A 25,510-nucleotide genomic window follows, 5' to 3' on the forward strand; every position below is an offset into this window, starting at 1 on the left:
AACAGTACCATGGATTTTACTAAGCTGAAAGGGAAGGATTGTTTTACCTCAAGTTAAAATGTCTGTGGTCAGCCTGGGAATAGCAAATATCAAGGATTACCTTTCTTAGGAACTCAAGGAGTATGACTTATCCACCCTACAGTCCTACAAACAAAAGCATGTGTAATCAGAGGTAAAAGGCAATATCCTAAAGGATAGCAAACCGTTCACAGTTTTCACAAGAAACATAGAATAAAATGTTTAGAACACAAATGAGGCTTTTAGAAAAAAATTGAAAGGGGAAAATTTTGTTTAGAAGAATTTGCTGGTGGTCTAAAAAACTACTGCATTGGACCATATCAAATTGCTAATGAAGTACACATCTTACTAGTAGTAGATGAGCAAGATAGTTTTCAAATATGAAGGAAAACATTTTCATTGCGGAAACCCACTTTTCAAGGCATTTAGTTGTCAAAAATAAACTCAACAGTCTTTAAAAGCTGGATAATGTCACACGGCTCAATATTCTACCCTTCCTGAAGGGTATGCACATTTTTCAGTACTTTTCTTAGGTTCTTGGTCCCAATGCTAATATACATGTCCAAAGATCTGTTAACTATCTTTACAAAAGTTTAAACATTTAAAAAGTTACATTTAATAGTATGTCTGCTTTCCAACACAAAAGATACTGATACTTATGAAAGTAGGATTTTTTTGTTTGAAGCAGAGAATAGAGAATTGAAATCTGTTATGACTGTATTATTACTTCTTCCCGTTGAGGAGTATAGGTCAAATCTTTTCTAGCATATTATAAATTAAACAATACAAAACAAAAACATTCAACAATCCTGTAAGCCAGAAATCGGTGTGGTTTCTAAATGAAGATAAAACACATCTTAGCAGTGTTCTAAGAATTAAATGAGAAAATGTATGTAAAGAAGCCTGGTTGAGGCCGGCACCGTGGTGTAACCGGTAAAGCTGCTGCCTGCAGTGCTGGCATCCTATAGGGCGCTGGTTTGAGTCCCAGATGCTCCACTCCCAATCCTGCTCTCTGTTATGAGCTGGGAAAGCACTAGAAGATGGTCCAAGTCCTTGGGCCCCTGCACCCATGTGTGGGAAGACCCGGAAGAAGCTCCTGGCTTCAGATCAGCACAGCTCCAGCATTTGCAGCCAACTGGGGAGTGAATAGCAGATGGAAGACCTCTCTCTCTCCTCTTTGCCCCTCCTTCTCTGTGTAACTCTGACTTTCAAGAAAAATAAAATAAATCTTTAAAAAAAAAAAAAAGAAGCCTGGTAGCTGGCACAAATTAAACACCCAATAAATGGCATTGCATTCATTCTTCATAGAAAGGGAGTGAAAACATGCAGTAAGGCCAAGGGACTTAAAAATCTATTAGAGAGCCTGTGAAGCAGAAGGATACAGCCCAGTCAAATATCTAGATCGTTAAATTCAATGAGGAAAGGAATCTTGATATATTTATCCTTAGAGTTCCAGAACTAACAAAGGGCCTGGCACACGCAATAGGTGTTCAATAAAGATTTACTGAAACAAAGTGAGCGTGAAAATATGTTATCTGGAAAAATTTTTTTAAAAGAGGCAGTCTCAAGTTTCCTGAAAAATAAACTGAATGTCCCAAATTACTATTCCCTAGACAAATAACTTGGAGAAAGCAGTGAAAATTTTAAGCATTTCTTGAAGCATAGGAACTCCCCTCAGACCGACTCTTTAATGACAAAGCCCACTTTCAAATCCTTTTTTACAAATATGTAATATACAAGGTCTATTATGTGACAGAAATATTTAAAATTGTAATCTTAATCAATGTTGTGTGCATCCTTGAAGGGGAGGGTGTTACCCACAGCACAGAGGAATCTTTTCCAACTTCCATGCAAGGAGGATCAGATAAACCTAACTCACAGCTCTTCCATCTGCTGTACTCAACTTTCACCTACAAGCAGGTTGTAAACACATATTTTGTAACCATATTTCACTTTCACAAGTTTGAGTGCACACTCCAGAAAAGGAAGATGAAAGAAAACCAACTCTCTCCAAAGTGGAGAGTGCCACAGAAGTACAAAAGAGTGCCTAACAAAACTCGCCCCCCATGTCTCAGCAGCCACCTGTTAGAGCCTCAGCTTACTGCCTGGTTTTTGCAAACTCAAAATTCTCCGGGGAGCAGACAAGGAAACAAGTACAAAGTTAAAATACGGCCCTATCTTCCCCCCCAGCCATGAGAGGAGATCAGAAGAATTCTTTTCTTAAAAAGACTTCTCCAAGTTACTGCCCAGCATCTCACTACAGCATCCATTCTTCTTGTTCGGAAACTAATCAATTTTACAGAAAGCAAAAGCCACACCCTTAATAACACACAGCTCTGCACAGTGCTTGACTTCCCTGCCAAGTCAAGTACATTTCCAGGCAGCCAGTCGGAGCTCCATCTCCTGAGCCTTCTTCAAACTAAAATCTGTTAAGTGTGAAGTCAGAAATCAAAGAGCCCCAAATCAACTGCACAAAGGATTTTTTTTTGAGAGGGGGGAAAAACATTAAAAACATCTTTCTTAATGAAATGACACTTTTTTTTTTTCAGAAAAACAAAACACCCAAACTACCAGATTAAATGACAAAGTAGTTTGTAGAATATTAACAAAGAACTTATAATACACAGAGTAAAATTATTCTTAAATTATCATTTGTTTCCCATATATGGTGCCTTGAAAAGTAGCAAATTCATGAAGGCATTGTCCAACTACTGACACTTTAGTTATTTTTTAACATAATTTCTGGAAAGTTCTTAAGTAGCAGTTTAAAAAGCAAAACAAATTTTAATGAGAAAAAAAAAAAAAAAAGAAAGAAAGCCTAGTCCAAACTCTGGTAAAATACATTAACGATATTCACTTTTTTTTTTTTTTTTAAATCCAAGAAGCAATAAGGTCACAGGCACCCAAGTGTGTGACATCTGTGGGGTAGCTGATACAAATCAGAATAAAGGTTTCTCTGGAACTAAGGAGTAAAACAGCATTCAATACAATCTGACGCGATCTTTAAAAATCATTTTAACGCTAACATTTTTTAACTGCTATGTGCGTCTCCAATAGCAAAGCCAAGCTTTCCAAATCAAAGATTTTTCACTTCACGCACACACGCTTTTGTAAATTAAAAAAAAAAAAAAAAACACTAAATGTCAATGAAAACACCGAAACATGTTCAAGGCACCCGGGACACGCTATCGGAAACATCTGTTTTCCCAGTCATTTCTCAGAGTTCCTAGCAGCGCCCTTTGCAATCCCAGCTTCTTCGGAATGCCGCCCGGGGTGGACAGAGCCGGGAGCACGGACCTCGGCGCCTCCTCGGGAGACGCGCTATTACACATGGACTTCCAGTGCCCTCCGCCTCAAACAACGTCGCACAGAAAGCAGCTCACGGGCACACACAGTGAGCGAGGGAAGACAGTTCGGGGTACCAGGGGCGCCACGTACTTTTATTTTTGGTGGCAGCAGCTGCCAATGAAGGTTCCCTGAGAGCCGTCCGCACCGATCCCCACCCGGCACAGCCCTGCGGAGCTCGGGACCTGGCCCGCTCGCCCCCGGGATGCAAGACCCCGAGCCTCCAAGGCTGGGCCGGGGGAGGCTGTGCGCTCCGCGCTACGGACAGACACCCAGGGAGGACGCGGATCCTCGGCGGACAGGACGAGGAGAGGCATCCGGGTGGGGAGGATGGCGCGCCTCACGGAGACCCCCGGGGCTTGCAGACCCGCCTCCCGAGGGGCGGACAGGGTGCTGCCCCTCACGGATGGGGACAGACAGACAACGCTCCACAGGCGGACAGAGGCGCACTCGCCGGAGACCCGAGAGGGCGTGCACCAGGCGGCTCCGAACGCCCAGCCCCAAATGGTGGAGAGAGACCCGGCACCTCGAAGCTGAGACTTACGGTTACTTCCCGGGCTGAGAGTGAGGGTCGGGGGGTGGGGGGGTCCCCGCAGGTCTGCAGCGCTGCCCCTCGCGCCGAGCCGGTGACCTCAGGTACCCTCTGCGCCCCACCCACCCGGGCGGTCGCCCCCTTCCTCGCCGGCCCGAGTGCGCGGCCGGGCAGACGCTGCTGGGGCCAGGGGCGCGCACCGGAGGCCCGCGGGAAGCGCTGCGGGAGCCCGAGGCGCCGCGGCGAGGCTCAGACCGGGCGGGCGGCCCCCATCCCTCTCCAGCCGCCGCGCCGCCTCACTCGGGGGAGGGGAGGAGGGGGCGGTGGCTCCTGCCTCCGCCTCGCGGTCAAGTCCGGCTCATGCTTCAGCCTGGCGCGCGCGCCCGCGCCCGCGCGCGCAGCCCCGGCCGCCCTCCTCCCCTCCCCCGCCTCCGGCTCTGCCGCGGGTGCCCCTGCCGCCGCCACCCCAGCCTCGGAGCCGCCCGCCACCGGCCCCAGGGAGCGTGCGGCGCCGGCGAGCAGCGGCACGAACGGCAGCGGCTAGGCTGCCGACCCGGAAGCTCTTACGCCGCCAACCGCGAGGCTGCGAGGGGTGTGAACCCGGAAGTGATTTCCTTGCCCCGGTAGCGGCGGTTTAGCAAGCCGAGGCCTTGGGGGGATCTGGGAGCCCATAGTTTCTGGAGAGGGTGAGGGGCGAAGGGCGCCCGAGTGCCGGGAGAAGGAAGGCCTGTCAAAGAGCCGGTGCGCAGAAGGCTCTCCGGACCGCAGGGGCCCGAGCTCGCGGGCTCGGAGCGCGGCTCTAGGCGCCGGGCGGCTCTCGCTGGCCACGGAGGGTGCCCCTGTCACAGGAAGTCAGGCCGGGCCCGCAGCCCGGGACCGGGGCCCGAGCATGGGAAAGCGGCGAGGGTCCCGCCCCGAGTGTTGAATGTAGCGACCCGAGGGGCAGCCGGCCGCCCGCACGGGTCAGACCGCTCGGTTTCCTTGGGGGAAACGAGGAGCAGCTGGATCCCGACGGCAGCGAGGGAGGACCGAGGTGGGAGCCTGAGCCGGCTGGTTTCTCCAGGCAAGGAGTTCGTTTTCTACCGGCAGCTGCGGAGCAGCCGCCGCCTCGGGGGGCGGGGAGGATGGGGTGGACACTGTGCCGGCTTCCCGGGAGTGGACCTCGAGGGGCGGTGGCGGAGCGCGAAGGCGAAGCCTCCCGGGGCCGAGGGCGGGTCGTGGCCTTTGCAGGGAGAGCGGGCCACACGGCTTCTCATTCCAGCTCGTTCCTAACCCTCTGCCTCTTTTTTTATGGGTTTCCGCTTTCGTTCTTTGCTTTTTCCCCCGTGCTGGTTTCTGTTTCTTTGTTTGGTTGTTGATTTGCGTTTTTTTGTTTGTTTTGTTGTTGTTGTTGTTGTTTTCTGTTTAGTTCTTTTGAGCTCCACCAGGAGTCTTTTCATCAAGCGGGCCTAGGTCAGGCTCTGGGCCCCACTCCTTCCTTTCCCGCTCTGTGGAAGAGCTGCTGTGTCTGTGCACTTTGTTTAGGGACAGACCTGCCCCGGGCACGCGAGGTGACCCCACAGTCGTACACCTCCCCTCCCCAGTCGCCGCGTGAATCAGAAGTGCCCGGGCGTGCTCTCCCGGCTCCTAGACAGCTGCTACCCCTAACACAGAACCACGCCCACCGCCTTGGTCACAGAGGATCCTGACTACAGCAGTGTAGCTATCCTGTGCCTAAACGTTTGCCAGCGGAGTTAAGCCCTAGTGCCACACATTTCCTGTGTGAATCAGTCAATTCTGAGGCAAAACTCAGTCGAGCCATTGCAAACTGGTTACGCTTTTCTAACTGTTCAGTTTAGTTCGTTCCCCTCTTCCATCCATTTGTATATGTTTCTGTCTTAGCATGTTTAGCTTCCTATAGGAGAAGCTGTCCTTATTTTTCTGGCTTAAGCCTTTTTTTCCTCCTTTCACGTCACTGGAAGAATGTACATTTCTTTAAAATCGATTTTTAAGGCCGGCGACGCGCGGCTCACTAAGCTAATCCTCCGCCTGCAGCGCCGGCACACCGGGTTCTAGTCCCGGTCGGGGCGCCGGATTCTGTCCCGGTTGCTCCTCTTCCAGTCCAGCTCTCTGCTGTGGCCCGGGAAGGCAGTGGAGGATGGCCCAAGTGCTTGGGCCCTGCACCCGCATGGGAGACCAGGAGGAAGCACCTGGCTCCTGGCTTCGGATCAGCGCAGTGCGCCCGCCCAACGCGCCAGCCATAGCGGCCACTTGGGGGGTGAACCAATGGAAAAAGGAAGACCTTTCTCTCTGTCTCTCTCTCTAACTCTGCCTGTCAAAAAAAAAAAATCGATTTTAAGACGTTAAAAGACTTTAAAAACAGAATGCTATAATGCCAAAACCTCATATCTAAGGTTTTTTTTTTTTTTTTATTAAGGTTTATTTATTTATTTGAAAGAGTGGCAGAGAGAAAAGTCTTCCATCTGCTCATTCACTCTCTAAATGGCCACAATGGCCAGAGCTATGCCGATCCAAAGCCAAGAGCTTCTTTCGGGTCTCCCACGCAGGTGCAGGGGCCCAAGGACTTGGGCCATCCCCCACTGCTTTCCCAGGCCACAGCAGAGAGCTGGATCGGAAGTGGAGCAACCAGGACTCAGACCGGTGCCCATATGGGATGCTGGCACTGCAGGCAGCGGCTTTACCACGCCATAGCACCTGCCCCCATATCTAAGTTTTAGTCACATCCCATTTGTTTACCTTTTGAAAGCCGAAAGTTTTGCGCAGTACTACATATTCTAGAGGAGTGATGAGCACAAACATTTTGCTGATAGGCGTTTTCTCAGCATGAGTTGATCAAGACAACTTAGAAAACTAAGAATTATTTGATCTCTGTTTTAGGTGCCTAATAGAAAACGTTGTTTCTGTAATTGTGCAATGTGTACTACACAGTGTATCATTAGTATATCATTAGTAGAGTGTCTTTTTGGGAGCTTGCAGTTTTCAAAGAGGCATATATCTCATAATTCGTAAAATTTTATTATTTTGAAGTCATTGTCAATTTAAGGTGAAAAGTAATCAGTAAATAGAAATTCCAAAAATAGGCCTTATGGTCTAGGAAGCATGAGGTAGGTTTAAGAATGAGCTAATGAAAAAAGTGAACTGAAAAAAAATTCTATGACTATGGAATGAGAATGAATATGTCCTTATAAACTCACAAAATGAAATGCCTCCATCCTAATGTTTTACTATAGTTTCTCTTGGGAAATATCCATAGCTCTTTGGTCCTAAATTGATGAAGACTTTAAAATAAAATTTTGTAAAAAAAATTAGGCTGGCGCCGTGGCTTAATAGGCTAATCCTCTGCCTTGTGGTGCCGGCACATCGGGTTCTAGTCCCGGTCGGGGCACCGGATTCTGTCTCGGTTGCCCCTCTTCCAGGCCAGCTCTCTGCTATGGCCCGGGAAGGCAGTGGAGGATGGCCCAAGTGCTTGGGCCCTGCACCCGCATGGGAGACCCGGAGAAGCGCCTGGCTCCTGGCTTCGGATCAGCACGATGCGCCGGCCGCAGTGGCCATTGGAGGGTGAACCAACGGCAAAAAGGAAGACCTTTCTCTCTGTCTCTCTCTCTCACTATCCACTCTGCCTGTCAAAAAAAATAAAAATAAAAATAAAATTTTGTGCAGTGATTTTAATGTTTGTTTTAATCTTAGGTTGAAGTTTTTTAAAATGTTAAAAGTTACTGGATTTTAAAAGAATTTTGTTTTAAAGAAATTTTCCAATTATAAGGAATAATTAAACTGATAAGAACAGATATTACACTTGATCTTAGCCAAAAGGCTGAGAAATAATAAAAAACATTTTTTTAATTTATTGCTTAGAGAGATGGATTAAAAGTTCCAAAGTGACTTTATCAGTGGCAGTTGGGAGACAAAGTAAATTACTGTGTTTCCTCTCTAGTAACACTCAAATCCCCCTTGTTTGCAAATGGTCTCATTTTTCTCTTGAGAGTTGGAGCAATAAGGAATTCATTAAATATGAACAGGTCATTTTAATGCTTGATGAGTTTTTTATAAAAATTGAAGACAGTTCATCTCAACATGGCTTGGAAACGAACTTTTTGATTTTCTTTTAGAAATTTGCTCTCCTATAGGCTGGCGCCGCGGCTCACTAGGCTAATCCTCCGCCTTGCGGCGCCGGCACACCGGGTGCTAGTCCCGATCTGGGCACCGATCCTGTCCCGGTTGCCCCTCTTCCAGGCCAGCTCTCTGCTGTGGCCAGGGAGTGCAGTGGAGGATGGCCCAAGTGCTTGGGCCCTGCACCCCATGGGAGACCAGGAGAAGCACCTGGCTCCTGCCATCGGATCAGTGCGGTGCGCCGGCCCTACCGCGGCGGCCATTGGAGGGTGAACCAACGGCAAAAGGAAGACCTTTCTCTCTGTCTCTCTCTCACTGTCCACTCTGCCTGTCAAAAAATTAAAAAAAAAAAAAAAAAAGAAAAGAAATTTGCTGGCCTATAAGTGAGAAGAACCTTTTTTGAAAAGAGTAAATAGTGGCCAGTGCTGTGGTATAACAGGTAAAGCCGCCACCTGCAGTGCCAGCATCCCCATTTGCCTCCGGTTCTAGTCCCGGCTGCTCCACTTTAGATCCAGCTCTCTGCTGTGGCCTGGGAAAGCAGTGGAAGATGGCCCAAGTCCTTGGGCCCCTGCACCTATCTGGGAGGCACATTAACAGGGAACCGGACTGGAAGTGGAGCAGCCAGGACTCCAAACAACACCCATATGGGATGCTGGCATTGTTGGCAAGGTTGCAGAGATCAAGACATGGACAATGAAAGAGCTTACCAGTATCAAGAATTCACCAATGTCTGCTGTGCCATAAAGTTGGCCCCATTAGATGCTAAGAAAAAAAAAATTGAGATTTTAAAAATTGTTTTTCCAAAAGATTATGTAGAAATAGAAACTGTCATATTAAGATGTAGTATTTTTTTGCTTTGCCACCAGTTTTGTCATTTAATCTTTGCAAGGATTTTTTTTTCTTTTTTTTTTTTTGTCTTTCTATAAAGCAATGGGAAATCCAGAAAACATAGAAGATGCATATGTTGCTGTTATTCGTCCGAAGAATACTGCCAGTCTCAATTCTCGGGAATACAGAGCTAAGTCATATGAAGTAAGAGAATTTAATGACATTTGATTTCTACTATTGACTGTCATTCTCTGTTGTCATTTACATATAAACTCTTACCATAGTCAATAAATTCTTACTGACAAACTCATTATTCTGAATCTACCCATCACTGTCTTTTGTGTGCCACAGCCTTTTGACCATTTGCTATTCATTGACATGATAGGTGATTACGTGTTAAAAGTTACTTGTTTGAATTATACTTGGAATTTATAGGCTTAGATTCGAGTATGATTTATGGAATGGTTCTTGAAAAGTAAAAACCACTGGAATGTCAGTTCACTAAAAATTTCAATCTAAACATTGTTCTTGGTTATTCTGTTAAATTACTATTTTTAGCAGTTCATTTAAATGTATATTTTACTATAAGTTTTAGTCAAGTTCTCTGTAGTACTGAGTCATATTACATATATTAGCAAACGTGTAACTGAGGCAAAATATACATATAACTGAATTGTTACCTTTTCTATGTAGTAAATTCTAAGCACTGTGAAATACTTCTGATCTAACCTGAGTGACTTCTCGGGTTTTGCTGGAGCTGCTTGTTAAGGTTAGCTGAAGTCTGCGAGGGGACTACAGAGGCTCTCAGGAGGGCGCGCCTTCCGCCGTGCTCTGGCTTGCCGTTTCTCAGTCCTGGCTACGCTGAAAGTCTTGAAAATGCCAGCCCTAGCTCCAGACTTCAGACACCCTCATTTAGCAGAGCTCAGATTGGGCTGGGTGTCGGCATTATTTTTATGACTTAGCAAGTTCTTTTAATTTGCAGCTATGGTTGAAAAAGGCTGCTAGCTTATTGTAGTATTCTGTGTCAACTAAATTTTATTCTAAACTTTGTCTTAATGTTATTTTTCTTGTCGCAGATTTTGTTGCATGAAGTTCCCATTGAAGGGCAGAAAAAAAAGAGGAAGAAAGTTTTGTTGGAAACTAAACTTCAAGGCAATAGTGAAATAACACAAGGCATATTGGATTATGTAGTGGAAACTACTAAACCAATTTCTCCTGCAAACCAGGGTATCAGAGGTAGGAAACCCCTCTCTCCACACACACCCTTTTTAATGAATTAATTAAAATCACACCCAGCTTTGAGGAAACAACAGAGCAGGGAAGATTAAGTGAGGAAGAAACCTCAAGCCAGACCAAAGAAATAATGCCTGTGGAATTTATTAGAATTTTATTCTGTATCCAACACTTTTATTTCATATAAGTGCTAGTTTTGTAAAATAATTTTTGGGGCTATAATATAATAGACTATTGCTTACAATCTTAATATTATCTCTCCACCCGCAGAGGGCCCATTCCTGACACTGTGCCTTTCTACCTGAGTCAGGAACAAGGTTCTGTTTCTTAGGGTGAGAACTGGAAGGGTTAGTAAATATGACAAAGGATCTAGAGGATGAGGGGTTTTCGAGCACAAAACTTGCAGATTATTATTTATAGCCCCCTGATGCCAAATTCAGAAAAGCAGACCAAGAGTGGTAGTCAGAATTCAAAACAATAGTTTGTAGCCCAATCATATTTTTATAAAACCTGGAATTAAGAATAGAAGTTAAATGTTAAATGAAGAACTACTAAACATTAAGACTTTGAAATCTAATTATATCTCCCTCCTTAGCCAGCCCAGGCTAACAAAATTCTAACTGCCTGTATCCCTTCTGAGTGAGCACTTGTATGTCTGTTGACTCTGCAGGGTGCTTTGCTGTTCACTTGTTCTCTCCATCCTTACCAGATCAATTTTCTTTGATCTAGGAAGTTTCTCTTATAATGAGCAATACCACAACATGGACTCTACTGGCTGACTGTCCTCAGAATGTTCATTAGACTGGCTGTTTTTTATTTCAGTTCCTCTTGATAAAGCCTTTTAAAACTGTATTTTTTAATTCTCAAGGTAACTTTTAAGATTTAAAGTCTGTTATTGCTATTTTTATTGACTTAAATGATTAGGCAAACGAGTAGTACTGATGAAGACATTTCCTCTGGATGGAGAAAAGATGGGCAGAGAAGCGGCATTATTTATTGTTCCGTCAGTTGTCAAAGGTAAAGTCTACATTCATTTTATGAATCTTTGTGTACTTTAGATGTTAAGTTGAAGTCCATCGAGGAACTTAGGAATTTGCATTTAAAATTCATAATAAAATACATGTTTTTAAATTAAGTGAGGGGCTGACACTGTGGTATAGCAAGTAAAGCCACCACCTGCAGTGCCAGCATCCCATATGGGCACTGGTTCGAGTCTCAGCTGCTCTCCTTCCAATCCAGCTCTCTGCTGTGGCCTGGGAAAGCAGTAGAAGATGGCCTAAGTGCCTGGACCTGTGCACCTGTGTGGGAGATCCGGAAGAAGCTCCTGGCTCCTGGCTTCAGATAGGCCCAGCTTCAGCCATTGAGGCCATTTGGGGAGTGACCTAGCGCATGGAAGACGACTCTCTCTCTGCCTCTGCCTCTCTGTAACTCTACCTTTCAAGTAAATAAATAAATCTTAAAAAAATTAAATTAACTGAAAAAGGGAAATATTTTACTTAAAGATGTTTTGATTTCAAAGTAATAAACAGGCTTCCTAGCTCAATGATAGTGTTTTGGTTTTGGTTTTTTGAAGTAGGATGAAGAAGTGAGGGAAGAGTAAAGGCATAACTGAAATTAAAAGAATCCAGGCTATAATAAGGGAGTTTTCAAATGATGGGCTATAAATAGAATAAAAACAGATATTTAAGTATTCTGGAGAATTAACGTATTATAATCAGGGTCCAATTCGTACTTGGGACCAGAAAATGTCAATAATAGTTCTAAAATACTCTGTGCATTATTGGTAATCTTTAAAGAACATGGATCTAACATGAAAATTTAATTTGAGCCTTCGACATCCTGGAATAATGCTCACGGAAAAACATTGAATTTCAGTGCAGACCTTGTAGCCCTCTAATTTTTGACCCTGAGCAGATGGTTTCTTTTAGATTTAGTTTACTACAGGGGCAGAGACAATTTTTTTACCTGCCCTTGCTTGGCTCAGGTGTGGAAGAATTCAGTGAGTTAACAGATTGGAAATCACTTTGGCTATGAGAGTTCTGGTAATGTTGCTAGTGACATAATGATGAGCCACCGTGGACAACCCATCAGCTTGCTGCTACACAATACTTAGATGTATGTTATTAACCCTCTCTAGCATTCCAGATATGTTTCCTCAGGAGGTATAGGTTAAACAGTTCAGTATTTTGTTTTATTTTTTGAAGATTTATTTATTTATTTTGAAAGAGTTACAGAGAGACAGAGATCTTCTATCCACTGGTTTAGTCCCCTAGGCCAGACCAAAGCCAGCAGCCAGGAGCTTCCTCTGTGTCTCCCACATGGGTGCCAGGGGCCCAGGTATTTGGGCCATCATGCACTGCTTTCCCAGGCCATTAGCAGGGAGCTGGATCAGAAGTGGAGCAGCCAGAACTTGAACCAGCACACATATTGCTAGGATATCAGTGTCTTAGGCGTTGGCTTTACCTGCTACACAACAATGCTGGCCCCTGTTTTATGTTTTGTTTTTTTTTTTTTTTAAGCTATTTGAAAGACAGTGAGGAGAGAGACGGAAGAAGAGTGGTCTTCTGTCTGCTGGTTTGTCTCCCAAATATCTGCAACAGCCAGGGCTGGGCTAAACTGAAGATAGGATTTAGGAACTCCATCCAAGTCTCACGTGGGTGACAGGAACCTAAGTATATGAGCCATCACTTTTTGGAGGTGGGACTCCATCTCAGGCATCCCAAGTGGCAACTTAATCTGTTGTACCACAACACCTGCCCCTAAAAGTTCAGTATTTTAAACGGTGTTAGAAGTCTCAGTAAAAGGTTTTGTTACACCATTGAGGGAAATAGGAAAGAATTTCTGCAGCCCTCCAAGGTTCTTTTTTTGTTTTGTTTTAAAGATTTATTTATTGGGAAGCAGAGTTAGAGAGAAGGAGAGACAAATTGAAATCTTCCATCCCCTGGTTCACTCCTCATATGGCCACAAAGACCCGAGCTAGGCTAGGCTAGGCTGAAACCAGGAGCCAGGAGCTTCTTCATGGTCTCCCACATGGGTACAGGGGCCCAAGACTTGGGCTATTCTCTGCTTTCCCAGGTACAATAGCAGGGAGCTGGATAGGAAATGGAGCAGCTTGGACTTGAACTGATGCCCATATGGATGCTGGCACTGCAGGCCATGTCTAAACCCTCTGAATTATAGCACCAGCCCCTCTTCCAAGATTCCAAATGCTGCGTTCACTCAAGTGTACCAGGTCACAGAGCTAGCCAACACTTGAATGTAGGCCTCCTAATTACAAAACTAGAATGATTTATATTCTATTTAATAAATTTTAGTATTTAAAATATGTGTATTTTTATTTATTTGTTTGTTTGAGAGGCCTAGAGACAGAGAAAGAAGGATCCTATACACTGATTCACTCCCCAAATGCCTGCAACAGCTGAGGCTGGGCTGGGGCCAGAGCCAGGAGCTGAGAACACAATCCAGGTCTCCAGTGAGGGTGGCAAGAACATAGTTACTTGAGCCATTACTGCTGCCCACCAGGGTCTGCATTGGTTGGAAGCTACTGTTAGGAGTTGGAATCAGAATTCAAACGCGAGTACTCTAATATGAAACATGGACATCTTGACTACTAGGTTAAAGTAAACTTTTGTTGACTTTCACTGTATACTTTAAATGAAAACATGCAACTGTAAACCTTTTATATGTTGGCATAATTCTTTGTTTTTCTTTTTCAGATAATACTAAATATACATATACTCCAGGATGCCCAATTTTTTACTGCTTACAAGATATTATGCGAGTCTGCAGTGAATCCAGTACTCAATTTGCTACACTTACAGCAAGAATGTTAATAGCTTTGGATAAGTAAGAAATGCTGTGAAAAATAATTTTAAATTAATCAAATATATATTCATAGTGGAGATGAGTTCTCATAGATACAGATACTTTTGGAAGATAGTTTTTAAAAATAATTTGTAAAGAAAGTGTAAGTTTTTCAGTTATTATATAGAAATGAGTAGCTCCCAGGACAGGGCTGTCCTGGTCTCCTTACAACATGTTAATCTTATTCTGCAAAAATGACTAACATGAATTAAGATTCCCCTGTTATTAAACTAGATTTAGTATTGAATTTCTCTTATCAGTGTATATGTCAGTTACCTCTCCTGTCTTTGTCTTTCTGTAATAATAGGACTAAAGTCACCTACATCTTGGTGATTTAAATTTTAAAAGTTCTTCATATATTTTGAAAGGAGTTTTGTAAATTATAATTGTTTATATAAAAACGTTTGCTCTGTCCATTAACAAAACTTTTATTAATAATAAATGACTTGGGGCCGGCACCTTGGCTCACTTGGTTAATCCTCCACCTGTGGCGCCGGCATCACATATGGGCACCGGGTTCTAGTCCCGGTTGTTCCTCTTCCAGCCCAGGAAGGCAGTGGAGGATGGCCCAAGTGCTTGGGCTCTGCACCCACATGGGAGACCAGGAAGAAGCACCTGGCTCCTGGCTTCGGATCGGCGCAGCGCCAGCTGTAGGCCATTTGGGGAGTGAACCAATGGAAGGAAGACCTTTCTCTCTCTCTGTTCATAACTTTACCTGTCAAATAAATTAAAAAAAAAAAAATAATAATAATGACTTAACCAACACTAATTAAAATTCTAAAAATCTGAAGGTAATATTAGAAAATATCACATATTAGAGTTGGATAATAGTCTGCCCTTTCTGTCTTCACTTTTGACACACTCTCCTACTGCCTTTTTTTTTTTTTAATGTTTTGCCAGGTGGTTGGATGAACGGCATGCACAATCTCACTTTATTCCAGCTTTATTCCGACCCTCTCCTCTTGAGCGAATAAAAACTAATGTCATAAACCCTGCATATGCTACTGAATCAGGTCAGACAGAAAACTCACTACATATGGGCTATAGTGCACTAGAAATCAAGAGTAAGATGTTAGCCCTAGAGAAAGCAGATACCTGTATTTACAACCCTTTGTTTGGATCAGATCTTCAGTATACAAACCGGGTAAGAAGTAAACAAATTTTGTCTCTGGTTGCAAAAGATGTTCCATCTCAAATGTAATTTTTTTTCCTGAGATAAATACATCTGTTACTAACTGAACATTAAGATGACATCCATATTCTACTTATGTATATAAAAATCAAGTTTCTAAACTCTTAGGAGTTTTTGTTTTGTTTTCCCTTTCTAGGTAGATAAAGTGGTAATAAATCCATACTTTGGTCTAGGAGCTCCAGACTACTCAAAAATCCAAATCCCTAAACAGGAGAAATGGCAGAGAAGCATGAGCAGTGTCACAGAAGACAAGTACTATTTTGCTTTTACTCCACATTGCTTTATTTAGGACTTGCATTCTAATGTTAAATTACTACTTAAGGGGCCGGCTCACTTGGTTAATCCTCTGCCATATGGGCACCGGGTTCTAGTCCCGGTTGCTCCTCTTCCAGTCCAGCTCTCTGCTGTGGCCCAGGAAGGCAGTGGAGGATGGCCCAAGTGCTTGGGCCCTGCACCCACATGGGAGACCAGGAGAAAGCACCTGGCTCCTGGCCTCGGATCGGCGCAGCGTCGGCCGAAGCAGCCATCTGGGGAGTAAACCAACGAAGGAAGACCTTTCTGTCTGTCTCTCTCTCTGTCTATAACTCTACCTATCAAATAATTTTTTTAAAAAATTACTACTTAAGATTATATATGCAGTGTAATCACTACTTAGTTTGCAGCTGCTCTGTTATATATAGCTTAAATGTGTCACATTTGTTTTAAAACTTTGAACTTCAACAGCGCTATTATATTTTTAAAATTTCTTTTTAATGATTAGAGAACGACAGTGGGTAGATGATTTCCCTCTCCATCGAAGTGCCTGTGAAGGAGATTCAGAATTACTTAATCGTCTTCTCAATGAAAGATTTTCAGTCAACCAATTAGATAGTGATCACTGGGCTCCCATTCATTATGCATGCTGGTAAGTGGATTATTTATTCTTTTCTTTTCTGAAAGAATGAACTCTTGGTTATAAGTGTTTGTCCTTCTTATCAAAACTATTTCCATTCCAAACACTTTTTTTTTTTCTCTGCCATGTTTACCTTTAGAGCTTTCTATTTTGGTCTTTGGTGCTTTATAATGCCACTATTCAAAATTGTAACATCTTGCTCCATTGGACAAGTATGCCAGTGTTCCTAGGAACTGCTGAGTCATGCAGTAGGACAGTCAATAACTAGTAAATGTCATCATACAGTACAAAGTCCTTTTGTCACTTGTAGTTTCTGGTTTTTTGTATAGATGTCAATATTATGTTAGTATATCCTTATTATAAAATGTACATATATTATCTACTTAAAATGTGACCCTGAATCTTGTCAGGAAAGTATCCTTTCAGTTCTTCGAGAATCTGTGGTATCAAAAAGTCTCCAGAAGCCTTCATTGGAAACACAGTCTTCCTGCTTTTAGATGTGAAGGTTGGAACAGGACTGGGGTTACTTCTTTCTTTCTTTCTTTTTCTTAAAGATTTGTTTAATTTATTTGAAAGGCAGAGTTAGAAAGAGAGGTCTTCCACCCACCGGTTCACTCCCCAAATGGCTGCAGTGGCCAGAGCTGGCCTAGGCCGAAGCCAGGAGCTTTATCTGAGTTTCCCGTGTGGTTGCAGGGCCCAAGGGCATGAGCTGAATTGTGCTGCTTTCCCAAGCACGTTAGCAGGGAGCTAGATCAGAAGTGGAGCATCTGAGACTCTAACTGGTGCTCATATGGGATGGCAGTGTTGCAGGCTGCGGCTTTACCTGCTACACCACGATTCTGCCCCCTGGTTAGCTCTTTCTACTAGTTGTCAAATGTAGCTCTGACTCTCCTCCTGTTTTCTACATAATAACTCTTTTCCTCACCTAGGCTAAGTTCTTATTGCTCACAGCTTAGTGCTGTGTGCCTTCATCTAGAAAGGACTTACCGAAGTTTTTAACCATCATTTCTGTGTGAAAGTTGGTTTTGACCCATTGTTGAAAGTGAATTTCCTTTGCCTGTGTAAGAACTATCATGTTGGGTACTGCCTGTAAATATCAATAATGTCATAGCTGTGTCACATTAAGTAAGGAACTTTACTTCTCTGCATATCTGTTTATTTATCTGCATGTGTGGTACAATAGTGCATTTCTAGAGTTCTCTTGAATTCAAAATTATTTTGCTTTCTCTGATTCTAATGTTTATGATCTTATAGCTAAATATGAGGGTGCTTCGAAAGTTCATGGAAATGAAATTAAAAGGTTATTTTTGCGCATAACATTTTTTCAATCCTTGCATGATTTTTTTTTCACAATATGCATTTTCCATGAAGAAGTACCTTTGTATTGTTGCTTTTAGTATATATCTTTTTTGGGTTTTCTACAAATGTGATCTTTTATTCTATAAATGTGATGTTATGTTTCCCATTAAAGTGAATTTTTATGTTTAGGTTTGGAGGGAATTACCCTTAAATTGTCTTTACCTGAAGTAATTGTTTTCTTCAGAATACTATTAATTACTGGTAGCAGAAATAATATTAAAAGAAACTGCATACTCTACTTTGGTACTAAACAAAAAGAAGTAAACATACAAAGTATCTTCAGAAAGTTCATGGAAAATACACATTATGAAAAACTATGCATGGATTTCAGTGGGGAGTATTTTGTTTTTGGTTTTTGCACTAAAATAAACCCCCCCTTTTTTTAGAGAGAGAAAGAAAGAGATAGAAAGAGACAGAGAGCACTCCTATATGCTGGTTCGTTCTCCAAATTCCCACAATTTCTGAGGCTGGATGAGGTCCTTAGGCCAGGAGCCAGACACACAATCCAAGTTTCTCATAAGGATTGCAGAAACCCAATTATTTGAGCCATCACTCCTGCCTGCCAGGATTTGCATTGGTGGGAAGCTGGAGTCAGAAGTCAAAGCTGGAAATTGATCCCAGACACTCCAGTGTGGGACACAGGTCTCTTAGCTGCTGGGCTAAGCACTCACTTCACCAAATCAGATTTTTTTTTTTTTTTAATAAGTCAGAATTAAAGAGAGGGAGAGAGGGATATCTTTTATCCTCTGGTTCATTCCCAAGCCAGGAGCTTCTTCCAGGTCTCCCTTGTGGGTACAGGGGCCCAAACACTTGGGCCATCCTCCACTGCTTTCCCAGTCACACTAACAGAGAGCTGGATCAGAAGAGAAGTGGCTGGGGAATTGGGCTGGTACCCATATGGGAATCGGTGCTGCAGATAGCGGCTTAACCTGCTGTGCCACAGCACTGGCCCCAAATCAGTTTATCTTAATTCCTTTTTTCCGTGAATTTTTTCCAGTACCCTTGTGTAGTTTAAACCTCAAGAAAGTATGTTGTGGAATTAGAACAGGCAAAGGCAGTGAACTTTAGTCTAGGAATTCCAGATTTATGGTTCTATTTTGCTCTCTTTAAGTGGCAGGGGATTATTCTGTAAGAAACAATGGTAATGTTTTCAACTACCTATAACATAAAAACAAAATATGTATAGTATTTGATGTGCATGGAATGGACCTAGGTTTCAGTCCCAACAGTTAGTTTCTAAAAGTATGGCCAAGTTATTTAAGTCTTCAAGGTCTTTTTAGTTATCTGTAAGATGGGGTTTTTTACTTTCCCTAAAATTTGAATAGAAAATGCAAATAAGGTGCTTTGAAAGCATATAGTAAGAACTAAGTAGATGTTGGCTTTTATTAGTAAATACTGTTAAAATACAAAGATTTTGATGTCTAAACCTAAAATTTATTATCATGGTATTTTTAAGATTAATTTTTGTCAGCTGGAAATACTAATATTTAGTTCACTAGGAGCAATATAGTTCACCTTGCAGTACTTTTAATCAGATGCATCATTTGATATGGATTTGAGTTTAAAAATGTCTTAACTAGTAAGACATTATATTACCTTTTCTTGGAAATATATTCTTAGTACTAATTGGTGCAAGGATTGAGGCGAGTACACTGAGCTATGATTGAAACACTGAGGTTTGGTCCTGTCTTTGTAAGGTCAGACAAGGCATTTCATCCCTCTTAGTCAGTTTTCTCATCTTTAAAATAGAATTTTGGATTAGGTCAATAGTTCTCAAACTTTCTGAAGACCCCTTTATACTGCTAAAAGACACAGAATATCAAAGAACTTTTGCTTATGTGGATTAAATCTAGTAGTATTTACCATATTAGAAATTACAACTGAGAGGTATTTTAAGTGTGTATTTTATAACAATATGCATATTAATATAAAATTAATTTTATGAAGCCGGCGCCGCGGCTCACTAGGCTAATCCTCTGCCTTGTGGCGCCAGCACACCGGGTTCTAGTCCCGGTCGGGGCACCAATCCTGTCCCGGTTGCCCCTCTTCCAGGCCAGCTCTCTGCTGTGGCCCGGGAGTGCAGTGGAGGATGGCCCAAGTGTTCAGACCCTGCACCCCATGGGAGACCAGGAGAGGCACCTGGCTCCTGCCATCGGATCAGCGCGGTGCGCCGGCCGCAGCGCGCCTACCGCGGCGGCCATTGGAGGGTGAACCAACGGCAAAGGAAGACCTTTCTCTCTCTCTCACTGTCCACTCTGCCTGTCAAAAAAAAAAAAAATTAATTTTATGAAAAATACCCTATTTTCCAAAATTAAAAAAAAAATCAGTGAAGAGGGTGGCATTGCTGTACATTTCCACGCATCTCTTTTCTGTCTAGGTTAATAGAAGATAACTGGATTCTCTCATTTGCTTCTGCCTACAGTCTGTACAGTATTACATATTATAAAGTTTCTAGAAAACTCTGCACCAATGAATTATGAAAATTAAAAGGGGAAATAATATCTGAATATTATTACAATTTGACCCAGAGAATACCCTGAAAAGTTTAGGGATCTTCTTTGGTTTCCGTATTACCTTTTGAGGTTCATTTAATGAGGTCACCCTAGGATTGCTCTAAGCTAAGATTTCTAAATTGGTGACCAGGCACCTAAAATCTGTTCTTTGCTTTCTGGAGTTAACATTTTCTCAAACTGTTTAATTAGCTTTTACCTAGTCAGAAAACTTGTGGAAAATTTGTCAGCCACTCAGTAAATATCTCATATCTCATATTCGCTCACTTCTTTATTCTTCCTGTGCAACCTATATCAGACCCTCCATTTTCAATTAGAGCAATGTCTTCTTTCTCTGATAGTACTTTTAGGCATCAGATCACTGCTAGAGGGTGTTTTTTAGAACAGTGGTATTATGACTCCCTATAAATTATGCCATCTCATTTCATTTGGGCCTCTAATATAGCTTAGCTAACTATCTAATTTTTTAAATTCATTATGTCAACCTTTTAGTCCTCCCCTTCAGACTATCCTAAATCTTGTTACTCTTGAGAATTTAAACTGCTGCTACTTTCTCTACTTTCATAACTCCCCATACTTTTACCCTCTGTTTTCAAAGAAACTTGAAGCCATCAGAAATGTCCTCTGTTTCTAATGATTGGTTGGGTTTTGTTCCCATGTCTCCTGTATTGTAGGATTTGCATGTAAAAGTCCTTCCTGTTCCTCATTTCTGTTTGTGCACGGTTCTTTCCTCATCCCTTCAAAAATACCTACTTCTCTCTCTCCTTGCAAAGCACCTTAGTGTGGCCCTGCTGCCTTTCCTTCCCACTATCCTGTTTCTCCCTTTTACAGCAAGACTTCAGAGGTGAGTGAGCCACATTCTCACTTTTTCTCTTTCGCTCTTCATTAACCTTCTTAACCCTTCCAGAATTTTTAAACCCTTTCCTTTCTGTACACTGTTCACCATTCCTTTATTCTAGGAACAATTGGAGTTGAAAGGGCATATTAGAGCTTTGTCAGTACAAATGCAAGATATCATTGCTACCTTACCACCATTATTATTGAAATATTGATCTCCAATCTGTGATCCAAGCGTTTGTCAAAGTATGGGAAAAGAGTAAGATTCAGAAAGCTGGCTTGTAACTCTGGCTGGTAACTGTGAGACCTTGGGGAAATTATTTAACTGGATCAAGCTTCGTTTTTCTTGTCTGTTGGAATCGAAATGCCTCTGCCTACCTCATAAGTTGCTATCAAGATCATCTTAAGTAATTATATAGGAAAGTGGCTGGAAAATTTTTAAAGCACCACATAAAATATATGCTTGATTATTTTTATTCTTTTTTTAAAAAATATTTATTTATTTATTTGAAAGGCAGAGTTACAGAGCGAGGTAGAGACAGCGAGAGAGAGAGAGAGAGAGAGAGAGAGAGAGAGAAGGAGAGGTCTTCCATCCGATGTTTCACTCCCCAGGTGGCTGCAACAGCTGGAGCTGCGCCGATCCGAAGCCAGGAGCCAGGAGCTTCTTCCTGGTCTCCCATGCGGGTGTAGGGACCCAAGCACTTGGGCCATCTTCTGCTGCTTTCCCAGGCCATGGCAGAGAGCTGGATTGGAAGTGGAGCGGCCGGGTCTCAAACCGGCACCCATGTGGGATGCCGGTGCTTCAGGCAAGGGTGTTAACCTGCTGGGCCACAGCACCAGCCCCTATTATTACTTCTTAAGTAGCTCTCTCACAGTGTTTTCCTATAAGGGTGTTTTTCCAGATGTATTTCATTATTGTAAGATGCTTATCTTTCTCTAAATTCTCTTTCAAGAAGGTTTCATTCATTCTTCAAGTGATAACAATAATTCTTTTAAGTTAGATGATCTTACATATTCTCAGTTATGCCTTTGTCTTCCTCCTGAGTACCAATCCTGCAAATTTCAGCTGCTTACTAACTGGTTTAATCGCTCATCTTTTGTGCATAAGGCTCATTGGAGACTGCAAAAAGATAACTCTCCCTGTCCTCAAAGAATTTTCAGGTTGATTTTAAAGAAAAGGGATATATAAGTCCCATAAAAGAAGCAAACAATAAAATGCTAATTATACTGAAAATATAGAGGAATTTGATCTTCTGTGTTAGAGAAATAATGGAGTGTTTCTGAAGCAAAAGACAAAAAATATAAGCAAAAAATCACATAAATAAGAAGGTGTAAGAGTCAAGTAGACAGTTCAGGGTATAAGAAAATCATACTTTATATAAATGGGAAGGAAAAGTTGTGGGCAATTTCTAAAGATGTGCTCTTTTCCCCTCCAATGCACTGTATCTAAAAAATTCCCCTCCCCCTTGCCTCCATCATTGTTTTATTTCGAGCATCCACTTTATGCCATTGCTTCAGATCGCAGCCTCCTGTGAATCCTTGTCTTCAGCCTGACGTGGGTGACTCATGGGGCTGGCACATGCTTTGTGCTCTTCTGATACCTTGCTTTGCTTCCCCCCTTTTTCCCTACCTAAAATACTTAATATGTCTTCAACATCTCTTCCATTATTGCTGTTTAAATCCAGTTTGTATTGTTCTATCAAAACACTTTCCAGGACTGCCTTGGGCTGAGGTCATATCTCTCTTTTCCTGTAATTTTTAAAGCATTAATTATGTGCCAGTTTGGCTTGACAAATATAAAATGTCTTATTTTGTTGATTGTTATCCTAAACTGTCATTTACACATTAAAGCATTACCCTACACTTGTCTTTTACCTGATTACATTATAAATCTTCAGAGCAGAGACTGTCACATATCTTATGTATTTCAATGTCTCTCACATTGCCTGGTATAGCAACTATATGTAGGGTTATCTTTGTGTCTGTTTTGTAAATCATCATCAGGCCTATCTGAAAAACATTCTTACTAAGTTTGTTTATGTTTCTTTCTGATCCTGAACCTATTTTTTACTAGAAATTATATCTCCCTAAGATAGAACTTCTGTTCTTTGTGTGGGGTGTTCCTGTTACCTGCCTTATTTGATGTTATATTTTCCCCCAGTTGATCAGAAATAGAAACAGATGGAATTGAACCAGAATAGTTCTTAAGAAAATCCCAAGCACTGAAAGCATTTATGTCAGTGTTTTAATGTCTTAATCCTTTGCTCTCTGTCCTAGAACATTCTTAGATTTCTTTGAGATATCATGTAAGATTTGGATTTTTAAAACATTTCAGATAACTTTCTTAGGTAGGTTTTATTTTTTTTATAGGTATGGAAAAGTTGAGGCCACTCGCATCTTATTAGAGAAAGGAAAGTGCAATCCAAATCTGTTAAATGGACAGCTTAGTTCCCCTCTTCATTTTGCTGCGGGAGGAGGACATGCTGAAATAGTCCAGATTCTCCTAAGCCACCCAGAAATTGACAGAGTAAGTTATTTTCCAGGTTAATAATGACACTAAATAATTGTATAGTTGAAAGGTCAGCTGAAAAATAAAAACAAATTTCACTTTATATTAAGTAATGTATGCATTGTGTTTTTGAACATACATTTTAAAAAATTATTTATTTGAAAGGCAGAAAAACAGAGAGACAGAGATCTCCTATCTGCTCACTTCCCAAATGTATACAACAGCCTGGGCTTGGCCTGGCTGAAGCCAGTAGCTTGAAACTCCGTTCAGGTTACCCAAGTGGGTGGCAGGGACCCAGTTACTTGAACTGTTGTTACCTGCTGCCTCCCATGGTATGCATTAGCAGGAAGCTGGGATTGGGAGCAGAGCTAGGACTTGAACCCAGGCGCTGCGTAAGGAATGCAAGCATCACAATTAGTATCTTAACTGCTAGGCCAAGCGCCCACCCATGACTGTGAATTTTTAAATTTTTATTGTGCTAAAGTACATTTCAAAATTTACAGTTTTAACCATTTTTAGGTATACAGTTGCATTACTGTGCAATCATCACCATTATCCCATTTCTAGAATGTACATTAAATTTAACCTCTTGTGATTTTAGATTGTATTTCTCCAAAAGTGTCTTGAAAAAGAAAAATATTTCTATTTTCTAAAAGTTTTAATACATAAGTGGAAAATAATAGTATTAGTAAAATATTTTTTTCTTTTAAAGATTTATTTATTTACCTGAGAGGTAGAGTTATAGACAGAGGAAGAGACAGAGAGAAAGGTCTTCTGTCTGCTGGTTTGCTCCCCAAATGGCCCCAACAGCCGGAACTAGGCTAATCTGAAGCCAGGAGCCAGGAGCTTCTTTTGGGTCTCCGACGTGGGTGCAGGGGCCCAAGCACTTGGGCCATCTTCCACTGCTTTTCCCAGGCCATAGCAGAGAGCTGGGTCGGAAGAGGAGTGGCCATGACATGAACCAGTGCCTATGTGGGATGCCACTGCCACTACGACATGGCTCCGGCCCCAGTAAAACCTTTTTATATCTAATCTATATCAGAACTTAAAAAAAATTCCATTGATTAGTGCTTTCACTCTTTTATTTAATTGTGTTTAATATTTAAATGTGTATTAAGTGTGTCTAATATTTAATAGTTAACAAGTCTATTATTAAACTTTGATTAGTTGAATGTTATTTTTCCTTTGGAATTGCATATAGTTGCAGTGATCATTTTTTCCTTTTTCTCTCCCTTATTTCTAGCATATAACAGACCAACAGGGAAGATCTCCATTAAATATTTGTGAAGAAAACAAACAAAATAACTGGGAAGAAGCAGCAAAATTGTTGAAGGAAGCCATTAACAAACCAGTAAGAATTATGTTCATAAATAGAGCCAAGCATAATATTGAAAGTAATAGATAATTTCAGAGTCTCTGGCAAGGATAAATGCATGGATGAGTTCTTTATTAGTATAAAACTCAGTGCCAAAATAAAAAAAACAAAATATCATGACATTTTAAAAAATAACCTAATTGCAGGACTTCAACTGGACTTCATCTGTATTATTTTTGTTATCCTTAACACATGGACATTTATTTTTATATCACAAAATAAAACTTATAAAATAAATAAAGCTTCCAAGATCCTTAAAGTTGATCTAAATTGTAGTGTAATCTCTATAGTCATGTGTTATTTATTATTCTAGCAAACTCCTCACTAGATACTGTCCTTCACAACCTATGCTATGTAGTAGCACAGTTCTAAGAGGAAGGTTCTAAGAAAGGCATCTTTAGGTGATCTCATCATGATGCTAACATCATCGGGTATACTTACACAAAGATGGTATAGCATACTACACACCAAGGCTGTGAGGATTATACCATCAAATGTGTGGTCTGTTGTTGCCCAAAACATCATTATGTGGCATATAACTCTCCTGATGTGCTGATTACAGGTAAGTCTAATCTATTCATTGAAGTATAGCTTTCTACTTAGGCCTTCCAAGCAACATTTTATATTTGCAAATAAAACGTCTGCATGTCATTCACTAGCTTAGACTCAAGTTAGTTTTTGTATAACAGATTCCTTTTCCTCACAAATATGTAGTAATATCCTGTTCTTGTATTGTATTAATTCATTCTGATCTTTCCATCTAACTACACCTGAAATTAATTCATATACCTAATGCTGAACACATATAGCTATCAAAGAATATTGTGTTAAAAGATTAAGGTTTTGGGGCTGGGTTAAGCTGCTTCCTACAACAAAGATATCCCATATTAGAGCACTGATTTGAGT

At 41.7% G+C, this 25,510-nt stretch overlaps 2 protein-coding genes and 1 pseudogene across 8 annotated transcripts in view; 1 reads left to right on the forward strand and 2 right to left on the reverse strand.

Annotated features, from left to right (window-relative positions):
* ANKIB1 (ankyrin repeat and IBR domain containing 1) overlaps positions 1-4,031 on the reverse strand; it is a 155,372-nt gene extending 151,341 nt beyond the window's left edge. For 4 of the 5 annotated variants that reach the window (XM_062178059.1, XM_062178057.1, XM_062178056.1 and 1 more), the window contains exon 1: positions 3,908-4,031. The gene's annotated coding sequence lies outside the window, so the exon portion shown is untranslated. The remainder of the gene's footprint in view (positions 1-3,907) is intronic. The other variant, XM_062178060.1, reaches the window with a different exon arrangement.
* Positions 4,032-4,490: 459 nt separating this feature from the next.
* KRIT1 (KRIT1 ankyrin repeat containing) overlaps positions 4,491-25,510 on the forward strand; it is a 41,931-nt gene continuing 20,911 nt past the window's right edge. The window contains exons 1-10 of one of the 3 annotated variants that reach the window (XM_062179113.1): positions 4,491-4,958; positions 8,934-9,037; positions 9,910-10,069; positions 10,991-11,083; positions 13,783-13,912; positions 14,831-15,074; positions 15,259-15,374; positions 15,883-16,026; positions 23,091-23,247; positions 24,473-24,580. In XM_062179113.1, coding sequence (XP_062035097.1) covers positions 8,936-9,037; positions 9,910-10,069; positions 10,991-11,083; positions 13,783-13,912; positions 14,831-15,074; positions 15,259-15,374; positions 15,883-16,026; positions 23,091-23,247; positions 24,473-24,580 — 1,254 coding nt within the window. In that variant the 5' untranslated portion in view covers positions 4,491-4,958; positions 8,934-8,935. The remainder of the gene's footprint in view (positions 4,959-8,933; positions 9,038-9,909; positions 10,070-10,990; positions 11,084-13,782; positions 13,913-14,830; positions 15,075-15,258; positions 15,375-15,882; positions 16,027-23,090; positions 23,248-24,472; positions 24,581-25,510) is intronic. The other 2 variants (XM_062179114.1, XM_062179115.1) reach the window with 2 other exon arrangements.
* On the reverse strand, positions 7,612-7,721 carry LOC133750142 (U2 spliceosomal RNA; annotated as a pseudogene).

The sequence above is a fragment of the Lepus europaeus genome, chromosome 20 (assembly GCF_033115175.1).
Source record: "Lepus europaeus isolate LE1 chromosome 20, mLepTim1.pri, whole genome shotgun sequence".
Taxonomy (NCBI): domain Eukaryota; kingdom Metazoa; phylum Chordata; class Mammalia; order Lagomorpha; family Leporidae; genus Lepus; species Lepus europaeus.